At 40.4% G+C, this 26,693-nt stretch overlaps 1 protein-coding gene across 4 annotated transcripts in view; it reads left to right on the top strand.

The window, feature by feature from the left end:
* Positions 1 to 26,693, top strand: part of dnah5 (dynein, axonemal, heavy chain 5) — a 146,521-nt gene that overhangs the window by 46,898 nt on the left and 72,930 nt on the right. For all 4 annotated transcript variants that reach the window (XM_049584935.1, XM_049584936.1, XM_049584934.1 and 1 more), the window contains 19 exons: positions 91 to 198; positions 428 to 615; positions 2,447 to 2,641; positions 3,397 to 3,531; positions 3,838 to 3,945; positions 4,551 to 4,704; positions 5,311 to 5,457; positions 8,015 to 8,256; positions 8,611 to 8,787; positions 9,483 to 9,687; positions 9,889 to 10,031; positions 12,799 to 12,933; positions 13,253 to 13,375; positions 13,680 to 13,893; positions 14,155 to 14,378; positions 16,715 to 16,913; positions 17,030 to 17,202; positions 17,708 to 17,838; positions 19,281 to 19,434. In XM_049584935.1, coding sequence (XP_049440892.1) covers positions 91 to 198; positions 428 to 615; positions 2,447 to 2,641; positions 3,397 to 3,531; positions 3,838 to 3,945; positions 4,551 to 4,704; positions 5,311 to 5,457; positions 8,015 to 8,256; positions 8,611 to 8,787; positions 9,483 to 9,687; positions 9,889 to 10,031; positions 12,799 to 12,933; positions 13,253 to 13,375; positions 13,680 to 13,893; positions 14,155 to 14,378; positions 16,715 to 16,913; positions 17,030 to 17,202; positions 17,708 to 17,838; positions 19,281 to 19,434 — 3,155 coding nt within the window. The remainder of the gene's footprint in view (positions 1 to 90; positions 199 to 427; positions 616 to 2,446; positions 2,642 to 3,396; positions 3,532 to 3,837; positions 3,946 to 4,550; positions 4,705 to 5,310; positions 5,458 to 8,014; positions 8,257 to 8,610; positions 8,788 to 9,482; positions 9,688 to 9,888; positions 10,032 to 12,798; positions 12,934 to 13,252; positions 13,376 to 13,679; positions 13,894 to 14,154; positions 14,379 to 16,714; positions 16,914 to 17,029; positions 17,203 to 17,707; positions 17,839 to 19,280; positions 19,435 to 26,693) is intronic.

Raw genomic sequence — 26,693 nt, 5'->3', positions numbered from 1 at the left:
GTTTCAGCAGGTGTACTGGTTGGGAAATTGATTTGGCATGGAAAGTGTTGCATCATTTTAAGCTGTGACAAATCTGCCTTATGTTATAAGGTAAGACAGAGACTACCAAAGACATGGGCCGCTGTCTAGGAAAGTATGTTGTGGTCTTCAACTGTTCTGACCAGATGGACTTCAGAGGCTTGGGAAGAATATTCAAAGGTAACAGTTACACGGCAAATTGGTGCTAGTATGTTATTGCAAATAAGCAGCACTAGGAAAAATTGTAGGGATAGAGCCCCAACAGAGCTATAAGTTTTGTGCCAAGCTTGAGTTTGGGATGAGTGATGAGGAAGACGTGGTTCAGTTGGGCTTATTGAATATTTTGGAGTTGTGTGTTTAATTCATTTGCAACAGAGTGATTATAAAGTTGCTTGTGTCTGATTTCCAGGTCTGGCTCAGTCTGGTTCGTGGGGCTGTTTTGACGAGTTCAACCGCATCGACCTCCCTGTTTTGTCGGTGGCGGCCCAGCAGATCGCAATAGTTCTTACCTGCAAGAAGGAACGTCGCAAAAACTTTGTCTTCACTGATGGAGACAATGTGGATATGAGTCCTGAGTTTGGCATTTTCCTCACAATGGTCAGTGACGCAACAGTTCCATCATCTCAAAATTAGATGAGTGAGTTTGTTGAAGCTGTGTAGCAGGTGGCACTTTGTATGGTAGCCTCAGCCACCAGTGTGTGAATGGACAAATTTGACTCATAGTGTAAAAAGCACTTTGAGTGTTCAGAAGACTAGAAAGGTGCTAAACAAGTGCAAGTCCATATTGTTATCATGGTATTATTCCGGTTTTCAAAAACAAAAAAAATCAGCTTACTCTAAGTATAGCCATTGAACTGAACATTATTCATGAAGTAATGCTTTGCAGTGTTATCTATTGTCAAAAGTTGAGCTGGCTGAAGCACCTGTGTGAGTGGAACTACATGGACATCACAAGAACATCTAATTTTAGCTGTGAGATTTACAGCATGAAGACACATTTTATTCCAAGCAAAAAAGACTGGTCTTGTTATTTATAGAACATGCAGTAAACCCCAGATAATACCCTGTTATGTGATGTAATGAATGTAGTTAAATGGAATCGACCTGAACCACGTCTTATTTCACAAGTCGGTTTGTACAATATTAAACACCAGGGTCTGCTGCTTGTTAATGATATTAGCCAGTGCTCATTATCATACTCTTCATACAGTAACAGTTGGATCACTTTATCTCCTTTGCACAGTTGCTACCCCAAGGCAAGTCATTAAACAGAGAACTGTGGAATAATTGTCCCATGTGGGGAGAGGGGTCAGAGATCATTCTCTCCTCTGTTTGTACTCAGTGTGTGCGTACATGTATATAGAGACAGTGATCAAAAGCAGGCTCTGTGGAGAGGAGGGCCTGAGCTGTGGCCACAGGGATTTAACTGCTGATAGTGCTTGTTATGTACCTTTATGATGTAGCTGTATTAACTTAAGTTCTTGTGTAGTTTGTCTTATGTATAGACATGAGTACATACAAAGACACTGCAGGTGGTGCGCACATAATAGTATATGTTTTAAATTGTACATATTGCATACACCTGCTTATCGATAAATCTATTAGTCAGCCTGCTGTTTCTGTCTCTCATGTTGTCCTCTAGCCTGGGAACCAGACCAATGAGCGCCTGTTTTATTTGCTCTGGCAGATTTGTCTGGTCCCTCGTCCATTCAGACAGATTTCCAGCTGGCCTGGTCCAGGCCTGGCCAATCACAACCATTTATCTAATATGTGGTGGCTTTGATACAATGATTGACAGAGGAGCAGGCCGGCCGTTAGGAAGTATGGGCAGGGGGACAGCATTTTACAAAGTGGGCCTCTTATGCACACCCACCTAACCCCTGCTGTGAGATGGACTGCACCATTTCACAATACCTGCTGGATTGGGAGCAATAGATGGCACATGGAAATGTGTTTTAATGTTTAAAATACATTTATTTATCATTTAAATGCACATAAATTGTATTGTGAGTGATATGTCAGTAAGTGATTTGTCGCACTTGATCCAATTTAAAGGTCAGCCAAAGACCTTTTCATGGGGTTCATCTGTACCTATTGCCCATTCCCTGAAATGTTTTTTTAGAAACACATTTTAGTGTTTAGGTCTGTGTTTGTTGATACAGCCCCCTGGAAGTTGAAATGAATAGGTTCCAGACTAATTCACATTTGTCAGTCAGGTCTGTGAATTTGTCTGTTAATGTCAGGCTAGAAGTCCACTTTTTTTTTTAAAAAAAAAAAAACTTGAGGTTTTATTTATAACTGTATAATCTGAGATCTAAATGTTTAATGCAATAAATATACAATATTACATTTCCTCATAATTATCATTTAAGCTTTTCCTGTGTTCATCCCTGTAAATCTCCTCCCCTCCTCTTCTCTTGTAACACAGAACCCAGGTTATGCAGGTCGCCAAGAGCTCCCTGAGAACCTGAAGATAAACTTTCGCTCAGTGGCCATGATGGTTCCTGACCGTCAGATCATAATTAGGGTAAAACTGGCCAGTTGTGGGTTTATAGACAACATGGAGCTGGCCCGCAAGTTCTTCACTCTTTACAAGCTGTGTGAGGAGCAACTCTCCAAACAGGTGATGTGATCTGAGTGCAAAATGTGACACTTTTTCTTTTTTTTTGTTTTAAATCATTAAAAAATATATACTGTAGATTTCCCTCATCTGTTATCAGAGTTACATACAGCACATGCAGTATTAGTTATTTTACATTATTGAGTAGATGACAGCACACACAATACAAAGGTACAAGTAAAAAAAAAAATACATTGAATACAGAGAAAAGAAAGGTCTCCTTGATCACATAAGATGCATGTATTTTATAATTAAGCCAAACTTTTGTTCTCTAAGCCTTAAAGGGAATCTCAAGACTTATAATGGCAACAAAGACAGCACATTTGTGCTTTGTGATGCAGGTACACATGGGAAATGTAGTTCACAATTATGACTCCCAAAACACAGGAGACCCCACAAATATAGCATATGCAATCACTAAGGAAAACTCAAACACATGGTGATTCTCATTTGGCAAAAATTTTCCGTGATGAAGGTCTAACGGGTAACAGTTTGGCATTATGATTAAATACTTGCAGTGGATGTATGCTATTAGTGCCCAAAGTTGAATGCATTACAATATAGTGGTCTATCACTAAAGTATTTGATTCATCTGTAAGTTAGGTCTTGGTTTTTGAGTGAAATTATTTGCTCGACTGTCTTATTAGCTTAGTGAAATACTTGTAAATGCTTGTCACAAACGCCGGGTTTACATAGCTGTCTGCAAACATATCATGATGAATGACTGTGAATCTAAATTGCTATTTGTGATTGTTCAGGTTCACTATGACTTTGGCCTCCGGAATATCCTGTCAGTGCTGCGAACACTGGGAGCAGCCAAGCGAGCAAACCCGAATGACACAGAGTCTACCATCGTCATGAGGGTCCTCAGGGACATGAACCTATCCAAGCTGGTCAGTCCAGAATAAAATAGAATACAATACAGTAGAGCATCTGCTAGATAATCTTGAATTTGGGAAAAAAAAACAAAAACGAATCAAACAGTCACGATATCTTTTGATGCATTTTATAAATAAAAATGTAATGAATTAAAATGTGTAGTCAGTAATTGAAGATAATAACAAGAAAGTAAATGGGCTACATATTAAACTACACTAAATAATCAAAGCAGTCAACAATATAAAAGACAGAATTTGAATCATTGTTTTTTGTAGCTTTTTGCTAACTTGTGTCTGTTTACTCATGTTTGTGTTTGTTAGATCGATGAGGATGAGCCGCTCTTCCTGAGCTTGATTGAGGACCTCTTCCCAGGCATCCAACTTGATAAAGCAGGCTACCCTGAATTAGACTCTGCCATCGACTTACAGGTAGGGGAGAAAGTGAGGGATGAGTTTGTCAATGTTGGCAAGGGAGAGAGAAATGACAGAGAAGTACAGTAGGATAGAGGGTGGGAGGGAGGAACAGAGGGAAAGAGTGGAGATGGGCAGAGGAAAAAGTAAATAGAGGGTGAGAGAGGGACGTGAGGAAGCTGAGTAAAATCTGGCAAAAGACTAATGGACTGTGAGACTGCTGTATCTTTCATGTCACTGTTAAATGCCTCAAGATATAGCACCCAAAGGGATACAAATGGTGTCATTTACCATTTGTCAAGGACCTAACCTAAGTAACTGTGGCAAACACAGTGCAGAGAAAATAAAAAGTAAAATGTTAGGTCTTTAAATTACAGTGTGGTCGTGTATGGTGTATTATGTGCGTTAATCCCTGCAGTGATGTACACTTAACCTAATATCTCTTAATGTATCTGCTTTTAATATGTGTGAACCGGTGGGTGATTCTGTCAATACATTACGATACACTTTTCTAACAGTATCATCCAGAGCATGCCATAGGACTTTGTATACTTTACTTGTATGCTTAATATGTTCAATATAATAGAATTGCAGTTGTGTGTACTGTAATTTTGCTCCCTTAGGTTGAGGAAGCAGGCCTGATCAGTCACCCTCCCTGGAAACTGAAGGTCATCCAGCTGTTTGAGACTCAGAGGGTCCGACATGGCATGATGGCCCTTGGGCCCAGTGGGGCCGGAAAGACAGCTTGTATACACACGCTGATGAGAGCTATGACAGGTAGGATATCATGCATGTTTTGGGATGTATATTCAGGAAAAATGACACAAACTTGTGATAAATTGGCTGATGCTGAAACCTCTAGGTCTCGTATCCGAGACAGAGACAAAGTTTATCTTTTCTGCCTCTGAACTCATTTAAACTTTAGAAAACGGACAAATCATTGTACAAGTTTTTTTTATGTGCATATTTTAGTTTTAAAACATTTAGTGTCATAGATACGCGCACCTTACAAATGTAGAAGTTAATGTTTCTGTCAGTGAGTGCGTTTACATCGACATAAAGAACCCGCTTATGAGGATTATCCCTGTTAACAATCATTTTTGGGATATGGCTCTTAAGTTTTTGCACTGCTGTTGCCTCACTTGGTTGAAGCGGCGCCTGTGCACGTGGTCGGCCGCTCTCAATACCCGGGATACATGCAACAATGAAGTACTCCGTGTGCCATATACCGGTTTCTTAAACGGGATAAGGTGTTATCCAGGTTTCTGAAAATGGGATATAGTATTTACATGCTCAAACACATTAATGGGATACTCCAAAAACCTGATCATAGACGAGTTATTCATGTCCATGTAAACACATTCAGTGTCTTTATTCTCTCAGAGTGTGGTCAGCCTCACAAAGAGATGCGCATGAACCCGAAAGCCATCACAGCACCTCAGATGTTTGGTCGACTGGATGTGGCCACAAACGACTGGACGGACGGCATCTTCTCTACACTCTGGAGGAAAACACTGAGAGCAAAGAAAGGTCAGGTTGCTTTTTCAACATTGGCTTCAGCTTGGAGCAATAAGCTGACATTAAAGGGATAGTGCACCCAAAAATGAAAATTCAGCCATTATCTACTCACCCATATGCCGATGGAGGCCCTGGTGAAGTTTTAGAGTCCTCAAATCCCTTGCGGAGATCGGCGGGGGGAGCGGCTAGCACACCTAATGGCAGACAGCGCCCCAGACTAACATCCAAGAACACAAAATTGAATGCACAAAGTAACTCCATACTGCTCATCCGTAGTGATCCAAGCATGCTGCAGCCCTGACATAAAAAGTTGTTTCGAAAAACGGCATATGAACTCTGTTTTTAGCCTCACTGTTGCCTGTAGCTCTGACTGCTTCTTTGTGCTCCGCGCTCACGTGTGTGCGCTCAGGGTGATCGGTGATGCACGGTCTCTGAAGAGCAGCAGTCACGTCAGTAGTGATGTCCAGATTCTCAAGTGCAGGCATCGCCAATTCCCAGTCTGAGCAGCAAAGACTTTCCTCATCTGTTGGCATTGCTTTGCATTTGAAACAACTACACCACCAGGATTCCAGTACTCGACTCCGGTATTCTGCGGCTGGCTGAGGGTTAGGCTCATGAGCTGTGGCGGCTGCTTCGTCCAGTAGCCTGAATTCTGTCCGTATACTCGGCTCAAACAAATACGGCTCAACAAAGAAATGCTGTTCCTCCTCAATTTCAAAGTCCTCAGACATGTTGGGCTGTCCTTTGCTAAAAGACCATAGTGCAAATTATCTTTTAGCTCTGTGGTTTCTGTTGTCTCCCCCTGCGATGCACATGTCACGTAATGTAAACATGGGTGAGCAAAGCTCATGCTTTCCCTGGTCTCAGAGCTACAGGCTACAGTGAGACAAAAAACAGAGTTCATATGACGTTTTTCGAAACAACTTTTTATGTCGGGGCTGCAGCACACTTGGATCACTACGGATGAGTAGTATGGAGATACTTTGTGGATTCAATTTTGTGTTCTTGGACATTGGTCTGGGGCGCTGTCTGCCATTAGGTGTGCTAGCTGCTCCCCCCGCCGATCTCCGCAAGGGATGTGAGGACTCTAAAACTTCACCAGGGCCTCCATCGGCATATGGGTGAGTAGATAATGGCTGAATTTTCATTTTTGGGTGCACTGTCCCTTTAACAAAAAATATAGACTGTAGAATGAGTTATATTATTACAGTTATATTTATTATATTTATATTTATATTTATTTACAGTTATATAATTAATAATAGCATGTGTTGCAGAGAGCTCTAATTACTGTAGATAGCTGTGTAAATTAGGGAATATTTCCACTGTTTATGCGCTAAGACTTAATATTAAAAAAGGTTGCCTGTTAGACATGTTTTGAGAATTAACTTCAATATCTTCATAAGCACAGTTGTGGTCTGTTTGAAGCTTAGCAAAAGCTGTTATAGCTGCTTAATTGACAAATAAGGGAGCATGTCATAACAGCATCCTCTCTGTGAGGTTAACAAAAGAGGAAGAGAGAAAACATGAGAGGGATCCCTGCTGAGCTAAGAAATAATTCCTCAAATCATGAGCACTCCTGGTAATCCAGGGATTTCTTTTCTTTTTTTTTTTCTTTGGGAACTTTTAGGAAACCATTACGTTATTAAGTTGCAGAGAAGTTTTTAGTTTCTCAGAACATCATTGCATCCATAGTTCAAAGCAGCACCATCAGCTTTTTTTTTTATCTCCCTGCTCAGCTCTAATCCTACACACTTCATTAAAAATGCATGTGTGCGTTGGCATGAATATACATTATGTGTGTTTGCTTTTATGTATCAAAATATGCATCTGATGAACTCAGTATGTGTTCTCTTTTTGTTATGCACGTCTTTGAGCAGGATGCACTTCATGTGTTTGTCAGTTGCGTTTTTAACAGCTGCCTCCTGTTCATACTCTTCACGCGTGCAGCTTGTTGCTTTGAGTAGAAAGGAATCTAGTATAGAACTAGTAGGGGATGTGGACAGGACTGAGGGAAGTATTCTACAAGGAGAAGAAATGCCTTGTGAAAACAGGCTGTGTGTGCCATGTGATTCAACAGATGCAGCAACCGCATCCTAAGCCTGATGTATTTAAAAATTTCTGTATAGAAATGCAGCTGGTGGCTCATTTGTATGAAAGCAGTCATATTAGTAATGGATTATTTTGGCTCCAAATTGTGACTCCTTTGGTTTAAGACCTAACCCATATCCATTAATGACCAGCAGCTATACTATACAATTTTTCCTGACAGACTGTCTTGTGTTTGTGTTAAGTGTTTTCTAAGGAAGTGGATTTTAATGTATATTTACAATGATAAAAGACCATATGAGCGAGGTGGCATTTTGAACTCCCGGCTGAGCAAACACACCAGTTCACCCACACATCTGTTTCAGTAAGAGTCATGTAACCACCTTTTATGTGCACTAAATGCATATTCAGAGGCCTTTTAATCCTGCCAGCTAGCACATTAGGGGTGACAGCTCCAGGTCATGCATCATATTATATTCATGTCTATGTAGACAAACAGAAATACTGTTCTCTCTTTTAGGAGAGCACATCTGGATAGTCCTGGATGGACCAGTGGATGCCATCTGGATTGAGAACCTAAACTCAGTTTTGGATGACAACAGAACACTGACGCTGGCAAATGGAGACCGTATTCCCATGGCTCCCAACTGTAAAGTGGTTTTTGAGCCACACAACATAGACAACGCCTCTCCAGCTACCGTCTCACGCAATGGCATGGTGTTCATGAGCTCCTCCGTGCTCAGCTGGAGCCCTATACTGGAGGTGAATGGACATATGTTTTTTGCTTCCCTAAACAGAAATTGAAAATTGTGATGCTCATTGTAAGGCAAAGTATGTACCTGCAAAATAACATCTAAATCAGTGGTTCTAAAAGTGTGTGCTATGGCATCCTGGGCCCAAGACTGCTGTGAGATTTGTTGTGAGAAGCGTTCACACAGATCAAAACTAAATAAATATGGATTGGTTGGTTCAGAGGGCTTTACATGTCTACTGCATCTACAACTAAACATCACAAAACTTGACTATGGATTTATTGACAGCATGTACCCTCTGTGTTGTTTGAGACTGATGTAATTTATGTAATCTCAACTGCAATGATGATGTTGTTCTTCTCAGGGCTGGTTGAAGAAACGCTCCCCCCAGGAAGCAGAAGTACTGAGGGAACTCTTCTCTTCGTCCTTCGCTGAGCTCTACCGCTTCAGTGTGCAGTCACTAGAGTTCAAGATGGACATGCTCGAGGCCTTTGTCATCATGCAGTGCATCAACATGCTGCAGGGACTCATACCACCAAAGGTAAGGTCACAATTGTTTTGAATTCCCATCTTTGGGACTGACTGCACTCAGACAGCACTTATTTTAATGATGAAGAGGTTAATTCCTACTGCCAAAACAAAATGCTGGAGTCAAGGAGACTGAGGAGGAATCATTTGCTGCTCTAAGAAAACTGTTGGAGGGTATTAGATAGACTCGAGTAGGTGATCTGTAAAGCATCAAATACTTCTGTTAATGTAGGTTGTGAAACTAACAGATGCAAGCTTGGTACTGCATCAATAAGTAACATCACCAGTGGAGCCCTAAACATCTAATTATGCCTTTTTTGTGTAATTAGAGCATAAACCAGCATTCATGTATATATATTTTTAATCTCGCCCCTTTTTTAAAGTATTTGGGGACCCAGTGGTTTAGTAGCTTTATTTTAGATGAGGGAATTGTTTCGCCGCGAATTCAGTTAATTGTTAATGAGTCTGTGAAACTTTGCAGTTGCCTGTTTGATTACCTTGTAGGCATCTTTTGTGTTCTTGTCGGATGTTTTATGCACTTTGTTACATGCTATATAGGCTGGAAACCATAAGTGGTAGTCTTTTTGTTTAAGACAAGATACCTCAGTAAAAAGTGACAACTCTGATGTATGTTTATTTTTGTCCTTCTGATGTGTGTGGTGGTTGTTTGAACAAAGTCCTTGATCTAAAGTAGTTTTTACTCTACAGGAGCATTGTGGTGAGCTATCCAGAGAGCACTTGGAGCGGCTGTATGTCTTTGCCCTAATGTGGAGCACCGGAGCCTTACTTGAACTGGATGACCGGAGGAAGATGGAGATCTGGCTCAGAGGAAACAACAGTATCCGTCTAAACTTGCCAGACATTCCCTTTGACAGTGACGGCACCATGTTTGACTACCATGTCACAGCAGATGGTATGCATTGATAAACAGATGTTATCACCTGTGCATTGGGTGCCTGTGAATATTGAAGCTGCACTTCATTTTGCAGCAGGTGTACATTTATCAAACTGTACAGTGAAATATGGAAATATGGAAGTGTCACTATTATATTTTGTACTTATCTCTACACCTCAGTTCATATTTTTAATGCATGCACATTTATTACTCCCCCAGGTCAGTGGGTCCACTGGAGCACCAGAGTGGAGGAGTACGTTTATCCATCTGAATACACCCCAGAGTACAGCTCCATCTTGGTCCCCAATGTGGACAATGTTAGAACAGACTTCCTAATTCAGACCATCGCCAAGCAGGGCAAGGTGAGGTTTGCTAAAGAAAAACTAAAGCAGTGTAAACTGCATGCTGCCATTAAAAAATGAAAGGCTTCGTTCATAAAGAGAATGAAAGAATTCACTTGATGTCTGTGTATTGTGTTGATATGACTTATATTAGCGACTAATCTTGATTCGTGTTTCAAGTGGCAAATGACCTAGAAAGGCGCTGTGAACAGGAATGTAGTATATACAGTACAGGCCAAAAGTTTGGACACACCTTCTCATTCAATGCGTTTTCTTTATTTTCATGACTATTTACATTGTAGATTCTCACTGAAGGCATCAAAACTATGAATGAACACATGTGGAGTTATGTACTTAACAAAAAAAGGTGAAATAACTAAAAACATGTTTTATATTCTAGTTTCTTCAAAATAGCCACCCTTTGCTCTGATTACTGCTTTGCACACTCTTGGCATTCTCTCCATGAGCTTCAAGAGGTAGTCACCTGAAATGGTTTTCCAACAGTCTTGAAGGAGTTCCCAGAGGTGTTTAGCACTTCTTGGCCCCTTTGCCTTCACTCTGCGGTCCAGCTCACCCCAAACCATCTCGATTGGGTTCAGGTCCGGTGACTGTGGAGGCCAGGTCATCTGCCGCAGCACTCCATCACTCTCCTTCTTGGTCAAATAGCCCTTACACAGCCTGGAGGTGTGTTTGGGGTCATTGTCCTGTTGAAAAATAAATGATCGTCCAACTAAACGCAAACCGGATGGGATGGCATGTCGCTGCAGGATGCTGTGGTAGCCATGCTGGTTCAGTGTGCCTTCAATTTTGAATAAATCCCCAACAGTGTCACCAACAAAACACCACCATCACACCTCCTCCTCCATGCTTCACAGTGGGAACCAGGCATGTGGAATCCATCCGCTCACCTTTTCTGCGTCTCACAAAGACACGGCGGTTGGAACCAAAGATCTCAAATTTGGACTCATCAGACCAAAGCACAGATTTCCACTGGTCTAATGTCCATTCCTTGTGTTTCTTGGCCCAAACAAATCTCTTCTGCTTGTTGCCTCTCCTTAGCAGTGGTTTCCTAGCAGCTATTTGACCATGAAGGCCTGATTCGCGCAGTCTCCTCTTAACAGTTGTTCTAGAGATGGGTCTGCTGCTAGAACTCTGTGTGGCATTCATCTGGTCTCTGATCTGACCTCTTGAAGCTCATGGAGAGAATGCCAAGAGTGTGCAAAGCAGTAATCAGAGCAAAGGGTGGCTATTTTGAAGAAACTAGAATATAAAACATGTTTTCAGTTATTTCACCTTTTTTTGTTAAGTACATAGCTCCACATGTGTTCATTCATAGTTTTGATGCCTTCAGTGAGAATCTACAATGTAAATAGTCATGAAAATAAAGAAAACGCATTGAATGAGAAGGTGTGTCCAAACTTTTGGCCTGTACTGTACATAACCCTCTTCATAGCGTCTTTAAGGCTTATGATGAGGGTTTTAGAGAGGCTGGAGCCCATTTAAGCTCTTCTCTATTCAGAGTGTAATGCTTAATTTATTCCTAGATACTGCTGAGTAGACACACACATGCACACACTTGAGATCAATACCATGGCAGCATGGCTTCATGCAGCATTGACCTACTGAAAGACCATATTAAAATATTGTGGTCGATACTCTACTTGAAAGTCCATGAAATGCACTGCCAGCGTGGCATTTATCAATAGTAACTGTATGTATTCATATGTATGAATGTGTGTAAGAATCATTTAGATTCATAATGCCACAAGAGGACAGTGGGAGCTTTTGTATGTTTGTGTTTTGTAAAAAGGTGGTTTCTGTGGGGATGATACTTCATTTTGGAAACTTCTGCAATTCCATTTACTTTTACTGGGTAAATTTGTGTTTCACAAAGGCTGATGTATCTACATTGTGATCAAAAACATAATGATGTGGAAAAAAGTCATTGTTTAATTACATTAAGCTGTGATGAAGGGCTGTGATATCAATAGCTTATACGGCTGGTAAACAGACAGCCCCCTTCAACCCCCAACACATTGTTTTAATAAGTGGATCTGTAAAAGAACTATAATTTGTGGCTGTCATAATGAATAATTAAAGTGATTACTTATCAGTAATCAAAATGTTGAATCAGTAAAGTAAATTGTAATCTCAAGGCCCAGACACACCAAACTGACATTGAAGAATAAGTGGCAACAAAGGCCAACTGTTGCGTCGCCTCATGTCACATGTGTCCCTGCCAAAAAAAAATTGCACTTAAACACTTCGCAGAGACTTTATCCAATGGCCAACCAGCGTGTACGTTCTACACCTGTGTGAGAGGAAATAACTCGTATAGACTGCGTAGTCTGCATACGAGAAGACAGTAATAGTCTGTCATCATTCAAAAAGGGAAACCTGAAGACCGATATTGACCAACAGCCGACCGTCAGCTTGGTGTTTCAGGGCCCTTAAGATATCTTAAGCAAATGATTGCACTCTCTTCAAACAATTAGTACAATAGGTTTGACAGTTGTCTTTTAAATCCTATTTCCCTCTCTGTCTTATGTGCTTTCTTGAGTTGTCTGTTTTGACTTTTCAGTACATATGTCCTTTGTTATACCACAGCTGTGAAATTATATTTCTAATAATGGGTGGGTGGTGCTCACATCAAGATCAGGTCACAACAAATACAGTTTGGGTTAACAGTTTAAATCTCAAGCTCGACAGTTGCAATGTAGACATGCATGGAAGATACATCATCTGGGGATTTGTCTCAAATGGAACTTTACCCTTTACACTTCTTTAGGCTGTTTTGCTGATTGGAGAGCAAGGAACCGCTAAGACTGTTATTATCAAGGGCTACATGTCAAAGTATGATCCTGAGACCCACGTCGGAAAGAGTCTCAACTTCTCCTCTGCCACCACGCCGCTCATGTTCCAGGTAAAGCTGAACTGTCTGTTTACTTTCCTAATTAGTTTTTAACAGTTGGCTGCCTCGTTCTTTGCAGTTTCATTGAAAGATTGATGGTCTACATCTGTGTTAACTTGTCATGGATTATCATAAGCTTGTGAAATAATATTGATCGATGTCTGGTCCCACTAATAATGTGCAGGCCAGAGGAAAGACCACCGTCTATCCTGTACAGGACTAAGCTGCACATCAATCAGGCTGCTACTATGGATTTTGTCTGAGTGGAACTTACTGGATCTGTCCTTCCCTTTTTGCTGTCTTTTTCATCACAATATGTATTGTCTTTTAGAGGACAGTGGAGAGCTATGTGGATAAGAGGATGGGGACCACTTATGGACCCCCTGCTGGGAAGAAAATGTCCATTTTTATAGATGATATCAACATGCCTGTCATCAACGAATGGGGAGACCAGGTTAGGAATCATTTCAACATCAACCAGTTGATATACTAAAAATATCCTTTCACTATCTGCCACAGTATGCAGTACATTTATTGTTTTGTGCTTTGTTTGTTTGTAGAATCTCATTAATAATCATTTCATTTCAAGTCTGGTTTTTCCTTATTATACCTGAGGCAATTTAATTTTGCACATTTCAGTTACCCAATTAAATAATACAATTAAATGAACTGATGATAACAGCAAAGAAGAATGCAAACATAAACTAATAAGTAAATCTCCTCTTGATTTAAGTGTGCTTTTTTGCCCTTTTTCATAGGTGACTAATGAGATTGTCAGACAGCTGATGGAGCAAAATGGGTTCTTCAATCTGGAGAAACCAGGAGAGTTCACCAATATTGTGGACGTTCAGTTTCTGGCAGCTATGATCCATCCTGGAGGAGGCCGTAATGACATCCCACAGAGACTGAAGAGGCAGTTCTCCATCTTTAACTGTACCCTGCCCTCCAATGCTTCCATTGACAAGATATTTGGTGTGTAAAGATAGTGCAGTGGAATCATCCTTTATGTATGGTATTAAAACATTTGAAAAATGTAAAGTAACGTGTTATCAAAACTGATATTGATGATACTGCAGTGCCATGTTATTAAAATACTGATAATACTGAAGTGACTCAAAATTTACAACATTTCATGACTCATTACATAATGTACTGTGTCTTATGCTTTTGAAAAGAATTATATGTTTTTACTTTACCAACTTCCACTACCCCATCATCAATCCAATTCTCAAGGTGTGATTGGTGAGGGCCACTTCTGTGCTCGTCGTGGGTTTGCCAATGAGATTCGGAGCACCGTACCGCGTTTGGTGTCTCTGACCCGCCGTCTCTGGCAGTTGACTAAAAACAAGATGCTTCCAACTCCTGCCAAGTTCCACTACATCTTCAACCTGAGGGATCTGTCCAGGATCTGGCAAGGCATGCTCAATACAAACGCTGAGGTGGTCAATTCTGTCCAGGTGAGAACATTTAAATTTGCACTTACATTAAGTTTTTTTGTTTGTTTGTTTTTTATTGACATGATTTTGAAAATGTCATGGGCTGCTTTCAGACCTAGAGTGTGCTTGCTTTGGTCTGAATCAGGGACTTATTTTGTTACAAAGTTGCATGATTGCCTTGAGTTGGTTCATGTTCTCACGGCAGCATTTACAAGCGGACCAGATCAAATACCTTGAGTGAGAAAGCTGTTCTTGATTGGTCAGAATTTCCATGAGGTAAAAATCCAGGAAATAAACAAAATGTTAAGGAAGAGTAAACTTACAAGATAAATGTGACACTTTTAATGTCATCATGGAGGGACAAATGCGTGTGTTGATTTAAGCGCTGGTCATCGTGTACTATATTGTTGTCATTGTTCACTTTAGGCAAACCATAGAGTTTGAAAACGAGGTGCGGCTCCAACTAGAAAACTAGAAAAGTTTTGATGCATTGCATGCCCCAAATGTGCATATTAAGGCATTACAGTAAGAGGCGCACATTAATAATCCTCCAGGACTGTAACATGCTCATGTTTAACCCAAACAATGCGTAATGCGACTGCAGTTGGTTCGGATCGAGGTCGGAGTAAGTTTAACCACAAATGAACCGCACCAGAATGCGATCACCTTTTCAAGAAGATCTCGGTCCGGTTGTTTTCGTGCACACCCAAGTGTAATTGCTGTGATTACGCCTGCCCAAACGAACTGCACATAGGGGGCAAACAAACTTAAGTTCAATTGAACCGAAACTAACAGGGCAGGTGTGAAAGCTCCCATAGATACAAAAGATGGATAGCATGTAGGGCTGGGTGTTGGTACCCATAACATTTAGGGTATTGACCAGAGTAATCTAGTACAGAGTTGTATCAAAATTTCCAGTCAAATGACACACATTTGATCCTCTTGTACCCAGATCTCAGAAGAAAAAACGGCTATTTATATGGTTTGCAGCCAATCACAGCAAGCATTCTTGGGTTTATTGTGGCATATTATTGGCCAACTACAGCAGCAGCTACAACCCATATAGTCTGTTATATGGTGAAGTCGAGCACATTGTATTTGAAGGAGTTGGCAGTTCAGCATATCTTGATGTTACTTAAACACTCAAAAGTATGTCTATTCTACACACCTTTGGCATCCGGTGGCATTTTATGCAACTGAATGCTTCCATTCACGTTTGGTATGGAATGAAATAGGAAAGAAAATCTTTCAAATGAAGCACTATTTATATCTGTATCTCTTTAAGGGTATTTGTATTAATTTCTTGATCATGCATACAGGGGATTTGACAAAAATGCATGCATATGACAAAGACTTCAGACAAGGTATTGCAAAAGTAAAAGTTTTAGTTAAAATACAGGCTACTGCATGTAAATGCATATTTACAGTGACAAGGTTCTTGCACTGATGTCAGATCATTTCCTCCAGTAGTAATAGTAGTTTTCTTGTGTGCATGTAAACAGATCATAGACAGAAGTAACATAATGTAGTGTGTTGCAGAGTATTGTATTATATTCAAATAAACACAAGAAGTTTATGCTAGACTGGAGTAGTGAAGAAACCCTAACACATTGTGGCCAAACCCTTACTTCGGTGGTGAGGCTAATGTATGACTACATGATACATTAACACATATTATATTCCCAGTTTAGTAGAGAGACAGAAGTGTTTGTCAGGGAAAATAGGAAATGCTAGTATTACAAGCTCAGTTCTTGCTGAGGTGTCCAACTCCCTGTTGGTTTGTGGCCTCACTGAATAATAGAATACAATGAAATATATCTTCTACCTAAGGCTGCCCAGAGTCTAGCAAACACCCCTGCTGAGGCTGCCAGCTCAACTCAGAAGACTTTGACTAGAACAGAATGAGCTAAACTATTCTAGCAGAATACAAGAGTATTGAATATGTATAAAACTTTCCCAAGGCTTTATTTCATGATGTAGTTGCTGTATGTGCAGAATTCTTACAATCAATACATCTAATCAATGTCTACCTTAATGGATCTCAGTGCAAACAAATGATCCAGTGTGTCTCTGCTCAGTGCTTTGTGAATCTTTTTTTTTTTTACCTAGTCATCAAAGTCACTCAATGCTTCCATTAAAGAATAAAACGTTTCCTCCCAATCAATGCTACTTGTCATATTGGCTAGGCTCTCTGTGCCTATGTATGTATTAGAGCTGAATTAGCTAATTCAGGAGCTACACTCACCTGTCTTGCTGGCTTGAATTGGCTGACAGACTGAAGAGACGCTTTGCCCAACAGAAGGTTTTTGACCTTACTGGCTTGAACAGGAGCAGTAACACAATTCATTATTTTACAGGTGCTTCTGGCATTGTGGAAACACGAGTGCAGTCGTGTGATAGCTGACAGATTTACCATGCTTGAGGATGTGGAGTGGTTTGACCAGGCTTTGGCAAAGCTGGTAGAGGAGGAGCTTGTTGAAGAGCCCAAGAACATAGGGGACTATGGACTAGACACATACTTTGTTGACTTTCTGCGAGACGCACCAGAGGCTACAGGTACCCATCAATCAAAAAGACACAGCACTGGAACATTTCAGCAGTGTTGTTGTCTTTTTAAAGGCATTTGCTTTGGTATTGTGATAATTTTAATGTCAAATTTTCTTTCCTCGCAGGGGAAGAGCCAGAAGATTCAGACTTTGATTTACCCAAAGTGTACGAACCTATTGAGTCATTTGAGAGCTTAAAGGAGCGTCTGAACATGTTCCTGAGCCACTACAATGAGAGCATCAGAGGAACTGGCATGGACATGGTCTTCTTTCAGGATGCTATGATACATCTGGTCAAGGTACTCTATAGAGATTTTTAACATTTAGTCACATTAGTGTGATTTAAGTTGGAAAATGGTAATATTTGCAAAAACATTTATCACAAGCTTTTTACATTACAGAACAGAGCAAAAGGTATTGTGAAAGGGTAAAGTATACGTCTTTTAAAGTGTGCGTGCATAAAGGAGTTGCAGGCAGTCAAACTTAAAACTTAAAACAAACACAGAAAGAGCCTTGAGACACGAGCATCCCACTGGAGTTTTGTCTCTGGACACGCAACAAATCTTTGTGGTCAAGCTTCTTACATTTGAAAGCCCTCAGATGTGCTCACACATTCCTGAAGTCCAAAAATATGCTGCCAGTTTTACTTCAATACAGTTTGATTTGGAGGTTTACATTTGCTTGCTTTCTCCCTCCACACACACAAAATCTCCCTCTGTCTTCCTTGCCTTTTTTTGCTATGTGTATGTATACTCCCTTTAATAATCCTAGTTCTATGTGTTTTCTTTGGTTTTCTGTGTGTAGGTTTCAAGAATAATTCGAACACCTGGAGGCAACGCCCTGTTGGTGGGTGTTGGGGGTTCAGGTAAACAGAGCCTGACCAGACTGGCCTCATTCATAGCTGGATACAAGATCTTCCAGATCACCCTCACACGGTAATGCTCACATATAATACACCAATACGCATCTTCAACATGTGGTTGTTTATAGTAATGACTTGTAAGTGATATTACTGAGTCACCCTATCACTTAAAACTCTTCCAGTTCTAACAAGTTCTCGAGTGATGTTTTCAGACTGAACCAGTCTCACACTTTGCGAAGCTAACCCTGATGTACCACACCATGTGTCACTGCAGTGCAGTTATTTTCTATAGAGTACAGGTACCCTGTAACTATGATAGCACCCATTTTCTGCTCCAACTATGCTGTTGAGTTAGGAGCTTGTTATGTTGCAAGCACAAAATTATTTCATTTCGAAGAGTGCAGACCTTGTCCCAGGCCTAATGCCCTTTCTTGCAATGTTAACAAAAGCAGGGAAAAAAATTGTGTAACTGCCCTCTGATTCAGATCAACTCCAAAATTAATGGGGTTCTTTCTCTGCCCATGCTTCACCGTACACAAGTTTCATGAAAATACGGCCAGTAGTTTTTCCATAATCCTGCCGTCAAACAAACAAACTGAACAGCAAATATAGCCTCTTTGGCAGAGGTAATTAGGTGACACTTTTTTGTTCATTGTTCATTCTTCATTCATCATTGAAGAGACCAACAGGCTCCTGCTCCTGGTTTCTTTCCAAATATTTTAAAGAGTATGAATATTTTGTCTCACGTCTGACATTTGAGAAAGATTCATCATTTATCTTTCAGGAGCTGCAGTCAGAATGAATTAATTGTCGGGACAGGATATGGTCTGAAAGATAGTTATTGTATGATATCTTCGCAACTCCTCAGCCCCTCGGCAGTTGAGTCTCCTCTGTGGGACAATATAATTGTCTCCTATGAGACTTTTTTCAGTGTAGCTGATTGATCAGTATAAGAAAAACTCTCCTTTGATTTAACTGTCACTTTTTTTCTCTGCTTGCTCTGTTCTACACTTTGTCAGACTCATTGTTCTGTGTCTCATGCTGGCCTCTGTCTCGCTCTCCCAACCTGTCAAGTGTTTTTCTCCCTCAGTCCCCATGTGTGTTTGTCGGCATCATATCTCCTGTCTGCTCTTTTCCTGACAGATTTTAGTGCTTGGTATTAATATGAATGAGCCTCTGGACTTCACAGCCCTCTTTGGAGAACACGTGCAACCTGATTTTTCTCTCGCTGCTTTTTATTCTCTTTCTACACACACAGTTACGTGTTTACGTTACGTGTCTATTTTTCACACAGGCTCGATTCAGTTCTCATTCTCTGCAACCTTAGATTTCCATTGCATTCATGTAAACTATACCTTTGAAATACTGTTGTTCTATCTCTGTTACTCTTTTCATGCATTAAGTTTCTCATCCACGTTTCTGTGTGATTAAGTCCACCCATTGATCTTCCACTTTGACACTCACTTATTTTGCCTCTAAGTGCATATGTGTTCAATGCATTATGTTTTTTGCCAGGTCATACAACACAGCCAACCTGATGGATGATTTGAAGGGTTTGTACAGGACAGCTGGCCAACATGGCAAAGGCATCAGCTTCATCTTTACTGACAACGAAATCAAAGATGAGTCCTTCCTTGAGTATATGAACAACGTCCTGTCATCTGGAGAGGTCAGGAGCACAAACATGGAAAAAAGACACAACACACATGCATAAATATTTATAGTCATATAAACTTATACTTACAGGAGCTATATGTAAGAAATATAAAGCAAATAGTCATAAAATCCTCCTAATATGTCACAGAGACTAAGGAATAATGTTCATATTACATACGGATCTCACCGACAACAATAGTACAGCCAGAATATTCACACTTAAAAAACATTTTTACAGTCCGCAAATCATGTTTATGTTTTGAATTTGTGTTTTGGCTTGTTGCGCCACCCGCCGCCGTCTACCAGTCATGTACTCAGTAGAGTCTCAGCATCAGATACAGTTACGACTGAGCTACAGCAGCACGGCAAGCAGCATTAGCAGTGTCCCGGTACATAGCATTACCAGTCTCCTCAGCTGTATCCCGGCAGCAGCGTTAGCAGCAGAGAAGCCAGACTTGCTCGAATGGTCCGCTGGAAAACCGAAGATCATGGACGCGGCGACGCAGCCCTACCATGGCAGCTGCCCTTGGGCAAACAATTCAGTCTCCAGCATGCCGCTGTCCAGCAACCTCGAATCTGTAGGGGAGGGGGGGTGAACACGTCTTGCGGCAGTATTTTGAATTTGAGTGCAGTAACCGTTTTGGCCACATTCTTACATACAGGGCCTTTAATGTGAACTTGTTAACTGTGTTTAACCACAGACCCCTTACAGTGAAAATCTTTTATTTATTTATTTTTTTTTTAAACCATGTTAACATGTCCGTATGGTGTTTTATGTCCGCTACAAGACGTATCATAACGGAAATACGCAGCTAACTTCATGTCTGAGCATTTCCACCTTGGAATTGCAGTTGACCCATAATAGCTTAAAAAAATGTGGATTCTGACTTCCAGGGTTTGTTATGCAGCTGTGTGTCAGTATTCCTTAAACTTTGCACATTTTTTTGGACTGAAAATTGAACTGATTAGAATTTTCTGTCCAAAGGTCAAGGTCACAGTGACCTCTAAAAACAAACAAACACAGTTTTGGCCATAACTCAAGAATTCTTACAATAATTATGACAAAATTTCACACAATTGTCTCATAGGATATAATGATGAAGTGATGACATTTTATATCCAAAGGGTCAAAGGTCAGCTTCACTGTGACATCATAATTTTCTGCAAAACACTTTTCTGGCTATTACTTAACGTCATATCTCAGGGACAGAAGGGGAGGCATTTGGTCAAATACTGAACTGGTGACTCTAATCTTGGATTTCCAGCTTGAAATTGTGCTGATTGTACAGATCTTATGTGCTGCTGAGGGGAAAATGTGTGTGAAGCATCTTTGTTTGCACTGACATAGATGTAAACTGTAAGTGCAACTTGACTGGTGTACAGAGGCATACAAGTGCAACACTGTAATTCCAGTCATATTTAAGTCTTCTCAGTGTTATTTACCAGGGATGTGTAGAGTGTACAAAAAAACAGACACGTTTCATTATTAAGAGTGGTGCTCAGTAGAAAAATATAGATTTATCATCTTTTGATGAATGCAGTGGCACAAGTGTTTTACAGTAGTTTTGATAATCAAACACATTGACTCAGATACTTACTGGTACATTGACATCATCTAGTTTTCCAGCACAAAAGCCTCAGTCATATTTTTGTTGTGCTGCTGAACTTGACGAGTGGCATTCACCCATGAATACAACAAACATTTCATGACTATGATACCAAGGCAAGTGACAGCACAGACTCAGAGAGTAGAAAACCATGTTGTCTCTTTCTGGTTTATGAGCAGTGCAGTTTATCTCAATTCAATCAAATTAAAGAGCAAATTGCATTTTCGCTGTCAATACGATAGCATTTCACAATTATTTTCTCATCGATTTGGATGTAATGAATTGAAGCTGTAACTGGCAGAGGGGACAGATACAGCTTGCTCTTCTCTGTACTGCATCACTCTGCATTAGAGCAGCAGAATGGCTTTTGTCTGTATTTCTCTGTAACAGCAGCAATAGGAGAAGGAAGCTTCAAGGTCAAGTTTACACATTTCTCTACTGCATTCCCAGAATCATCCCTTGTACTGGATCCAGTGTCTGTAGTATAACTGGAGAAAATTTTTTTCCAAAGCACTTGTCTCTGTTTTACAGCTTACTATCCTCTCTAGCTCCATCCTTTCCTCTTACTCCTACATATTTCTCTCCACACCTACACCTCTTTATTGTGCTGTCACCCTTTTCCTCCTCCTCTAATTGTCTGTTTTCCCTCTGGTTTTCCTCCTGTTCTGTCTCCACCATTTCCTCTTCTTAACCTCTCTTTCCCCTCCTCCTCCTCCTCCTCCTCCTCCTCCTCCTCCTCCTCCTCCTCCGTTCGTACTCTTACTTCATTGTTGTCCCCTTTGTCTCCTCCACATCTTCTCCCCCTCTATCATCCTTCCCTTTTCTCCTGGTTATTCATGTGGCTCTAAGCTCCTTTCTCATTATCCATATTTCCCCTACACCTTCTTTCAGATAATCCTTTCTTCTCCTTGCTTGCTCTTCTAATCTGTCTTTCTCCTGACTTGATTTTCTTCATCTTTTTACCTCCTTTTTTGTCCTCCTTCCCTCTGACTGTCTTGAGTCATATTTAATGCTAGTACTACACAAAGCCACAGCAATGACCTTATCACTAAAGATACCATCACAATCAAAGAAAAGGGGACCTGTGAAAGGCAACTTTAAAGATGGAAAAGTTGAATAATTGCTGACCATTGCAAGATCATTCAGGAAACTCTGTCTGGTATGTGCTGATTTGACCAGTCCTTTGTATGCATTTACAAGCCACGAAATAATATAGGCACATTTGAGTACACCTGATATTAAACTGTCAGGTGCTGTTCTCAACAGATTTGAGAGAAACTTAAATTGTGTGCTTTTTTCCTTTTTTCCCTTTTTTTTTTTTTTTTACATGCACAAGTGAACTAATTATTATTTTACACACGCCTAATGTCAAGCTCTTATACAGTATCTTGCTCCCAGATACTTCTCCATCAGGCTGCTACTCCTACTGCTGCTTTGTGCTGACACGGGAGTCCCGCTGCTTTTTACCCACCTCTTCCGAGCTCCCACTGTTTGATGTTTTGTTTTGAGATCTTTATGTTATGTAGTTCAAATCAAGCAGCAACAAGCTGTGAGAACAGGGCTCCGTCTTATGACAACAGCATTTTGATGCTCAGCATAAAGCCTGGCTTGCAAATTTTTTTACATTTTCCAAATTGAAGACTCATCACAGATGAATTTGTATTGCTTACACAGTCATAAAAGTTGATCTACGTCTACAGGCGTGGTGGTGAAATATTTTTGATTTTAATCATTTTATATTTAGATTAATCTTTTAGTCTTACATACATCATACATTTGGATGATGTCTGTATGAAAGACAAGTGATATTTGCTAAATTATAAAAACACACTTCCACCTACAAGGAAACATCCACAATTATTTCTACATGGGCCAACGAGATTAGATCAGGAGGGGGATGCTACAAGGCAAACCAGCCCTATGCTTACACTCATTGGTTAATTTACACTTGCCATTAAACATCATCATCTTCATACACTTCTCGTTGTGTACAGGTCCTATCACCTCAACCGCAGTGATGTGCATCACAGCCATCAAGATGAAGTACTGGCCAGCACTTTAATGGAGAGACATATCTGATAGGGGTGGGAATCGCCAGAGAACCCATGATACGATATTATTGCGATATTGTGATACACTGAGTATTGCGATACGATATATTGCAATTTATTACTTTTTTTCCCAGCTGCAAATTATTTCCCCAAAGGAAAACTTTGTCAACATCAGTTTTACCTCTATACAACAAAAGTTGTATCAAAACAGTTCTTTTTCTCTTTCATTTCATTTTATATGTAGTATTAATATAACATGGCCCTGAAACAGAAAAAATCAGTTTATCAATATTTTATCACTATGGGCAGCTGCTGTTAACAGCCTGGGTGTGCAATGCTTTTTAAGTGACTTCTCCCTTTTACTTTTCCTTGACCAACTAATTTTCATCCAATTTTCCCTCATTTCGCCTTTTGTTTTCTTCTTAGCGACCTCTTTTCTCATGTTTTTGTCTTCTGTCCCGCTCATTTTCCATTTGCTCCCTCTCCTCTCTAATCTCTCTTTTTCTGTTGCTCCCTCTGCCTCATTATAACATCCCTATCATCCCTCTGTATTACCTCCTCCCCCCACTCCTCTCCCGCCCTCCCTAAATAACAATTAAGGCAGCAACTGCTTTACCAGGGAGGTAAATAGAAGTGGGGACCAGAGTTTGTGTCTGGGTGTTGTGTGCAGGTGAGAGATTTGTGTGTCCTGTGTGAAAGAGAGAGAAGTTAGTGTTGCAGAAGTGTTAGGAGAGACGTGGACAGAGATGAGAAATAAAAAGGAGGAGCGAGCTGTTACTGTGAGGTTGTTGTTTATGTGAGAGTAGCGCAGCAGATGGTTTGAGACATGGTGAGACATGGTGCTTCTAACCACAACACCACATGCCCCCCTTAGGGCTCTTTCCTGCTCTCCCTCCTCTGTTACTTGCTCTCTCTTGTGGTAACTAGGGATTTGTTGGAAAAGGCACACAAAGCAAAGAAGGTGTGTTATTTCATAATTAACTTTTTTTTTTCATTCCTTAACACCAGGCTAAGGCAGTGTGTGGATGATAAGAGGGGTTTCAACAGGTGCCTGCAACTCTGGGCCTAACCATTTAAAAAGAAAGTCAAAAATGTCCTTAAATAAATTAAAATCAACTTCATCAGTCATGTACCGATACAGTTAAGGGTCAGAGGAAATAAAGAGAATGGGGCAAACATCAGAAGCAAAAGACGTTAGAGGGAGAAGCATGTTAGTGATCAAATATAATCAAGGACCGTTGTTGTGAAGAGTTGGCTGAGCCAGAGGGCAAAGCTCTGGATTTACGGGTCCATATACGTTCCGACCCTCACCTATGGTCATGAGAAAGAATGAGATCGCAGATAAAAGCAACAGAAATGATTTTCCCTTGTTAGGGAGGCTGGGTTTAGCCTTAGAGATAGGCTGACAAGCTCAGACATCCAGAAGGAGCTCGGAACAGAGCTGCTCTTTCACATCCAAAGGGCGGGACATGTTGAGTTGGTTCGGGCATTTGGCCAAAATACCTCCTGGGTGCCTCCTGTCAGAGGCATGTCCAAGTAGTAGGAGGCCCTGGGCAGACCCAGATCACACTGGAGGAATAATGTATCTCATCTGGCCTGGGAATGCCTCAGGATCCTCCCAGGTGGAGCTGGAAAAGGTTGCTGGGGAGAGAAACAAGTGCACCATCTTACTCAGTTTGCTGCCCCTGCAACCTGGCTTAGATAAACGGATGAAAATGGATGGCTGGATGGATGGATGGAGATGAAAATCACAGCAGTATTTCAAGGGTTTCATCCTAAATATGTTATACTGGGGGGATCTTGCCTTTGAATTCATAGTCAGGCAATACTTAATAGCGCTAAAATGCAGATGGTTACCTTGTTATGTTACTCTTACATTTTGAAAGCCCTATTTTTCAGATTGTGCATCTCTGAATTTTTGTTTGTCAATAATTTTTTCCGTGTGAATCAAGTACATATTGTTTTAAAATCTGGGCTAAAAATGCGTTGCATGAGAAATCGAATGAAGCACTCATTTGCCATCATAAACATGCAGTATTTTTGTTAAAGTGCTTAAAGAAAACATCTGAAAAAACATCTAAAATTGTGTCATGGTGGTCTGTTGTAGCCCTGTATTCTGAAGTTGAGCTGAAATTCTGACTACTACCACAATAACTGCTTACAGAGTGCGTAAGAAAAGAGACTTACAAAAATGGTTGAAAGACAAAAATGTTTATTCAATTTATTGTACACAGAGAAAAAAAAATAAAGCCACAAGCGACATTTATCAGGGTCCAAGCAGGTGGCAAGCATTTGAATGCTTTATAAGAAGCAAAACTCTAAGTGTTCAGGGTCATAACTATATGCTGATGCTTCTTTGATGTAGATAATGTCCTTTCAGAGACATGATGTGCATCACATGACTACATTTGTACTGATTTAAATATATGTCTATTAATCTATACACAAATAGTGTTACGAGTCAAGTTATCCTGGAAAATGCAAAGATTCAGGCCACCTGCAAGATGGCAAAAGAGGGGCTGAACTCTTAACCTTTGCATCAAAAGACAACCACCTTACCATTCAACTACTAAACAAATCAGCAGGTCATTGAAGGTCATAGTAGATTTTGACAGGAAGAATTATGACCTGAAATAAATTCTTCTTACTTGAGTTGAATATATTGTATATTAGAGATTTGACATAGGAGATGGGGAATTTTAGTTCAGAAATTGATAAAGTAGCAGAGGATATGACATGTCAACCTTTTAACCAGAAGGGTTCACAGCAGATGGGCCGAAACAGAAAATCTATATGGTTACAGGTAATTTCCTGACAACCCCTCCAACCCCGCCCACTGGCTCCGAAGCCAGGAAGCTAAATCAGCCTCAGAAGCAAAAGGCGGAGAGAGGGAGGTCACAAAACATAATTTTAAGTTTTTTATTAGGGGATATAGTCCTGAAAGAATTCACACAGCAACCTGCTGGTTTCTGGTGGATTGTCAAGACCTGAATGAAAGTTGTTCAGAAAGTGTAATACTTGCCAACCTGGGAATTCAAACCTTGAACCTCTGTGTCCCCAGAGCAAGGGACTTACTAACTGCACCACCAGGAAGATATGGCATCTCACACACCTTCTGACAACTCAAGGCCATAACACCACATGTGCAAAACTATTTTGTCTTCTTTTTTTTTCTTCTTTTTTTTGGTGTGTATTTTTAGTCCTAAAAATTTAACAAAGTTTTAGTGATTAAATTCTGAAAAAAAATCTCATAATTCGGATGGTTTTGGGTGTATTGTCAAATATTTTGGTGACATTTAATTAAAAATTAGATGATATAAAAAAAAAAGATAGATTTAAACAAACAACAGCATTTACTACTACACCTGACTTGTCACCAAACCTACAGATGTAGTCAAACAAATAGGCTGTTTCAATGCTATTTTTTAGTTGGAGCCACAGCAGTGGTTCCTGCATACTTCCTGTCAGCTACCGCATTAACCCTAACCCTACCCCATAACCAGTACTCAAGTTGTAAAAGAAAATCAGGGGGGATGGTGGATTTTATCACATGGGAACATAATTTGTGCTGATGACAGCGCGGAGGGTCTGCCATAGTACCACTGCTCTTACAT

This window comes from Epinephelus fuscoguttatus, linkage group LG8 (assembly GCF_011397635.1).
Source record: "Epinephelus fuscoguttatus linkage group LG8, E.fuscoguttatus.final_Chr_v1".
Lineage (NCBI taxonomy): Eukaryota > Metazoa > Chordata > Actinopteri > Perciformes > Serranidae > Epinephelus > Epinephelus fuscoguttatus.
This window is presented reverse-complemented; position numbering and strand designations above follow the sequence as displayed.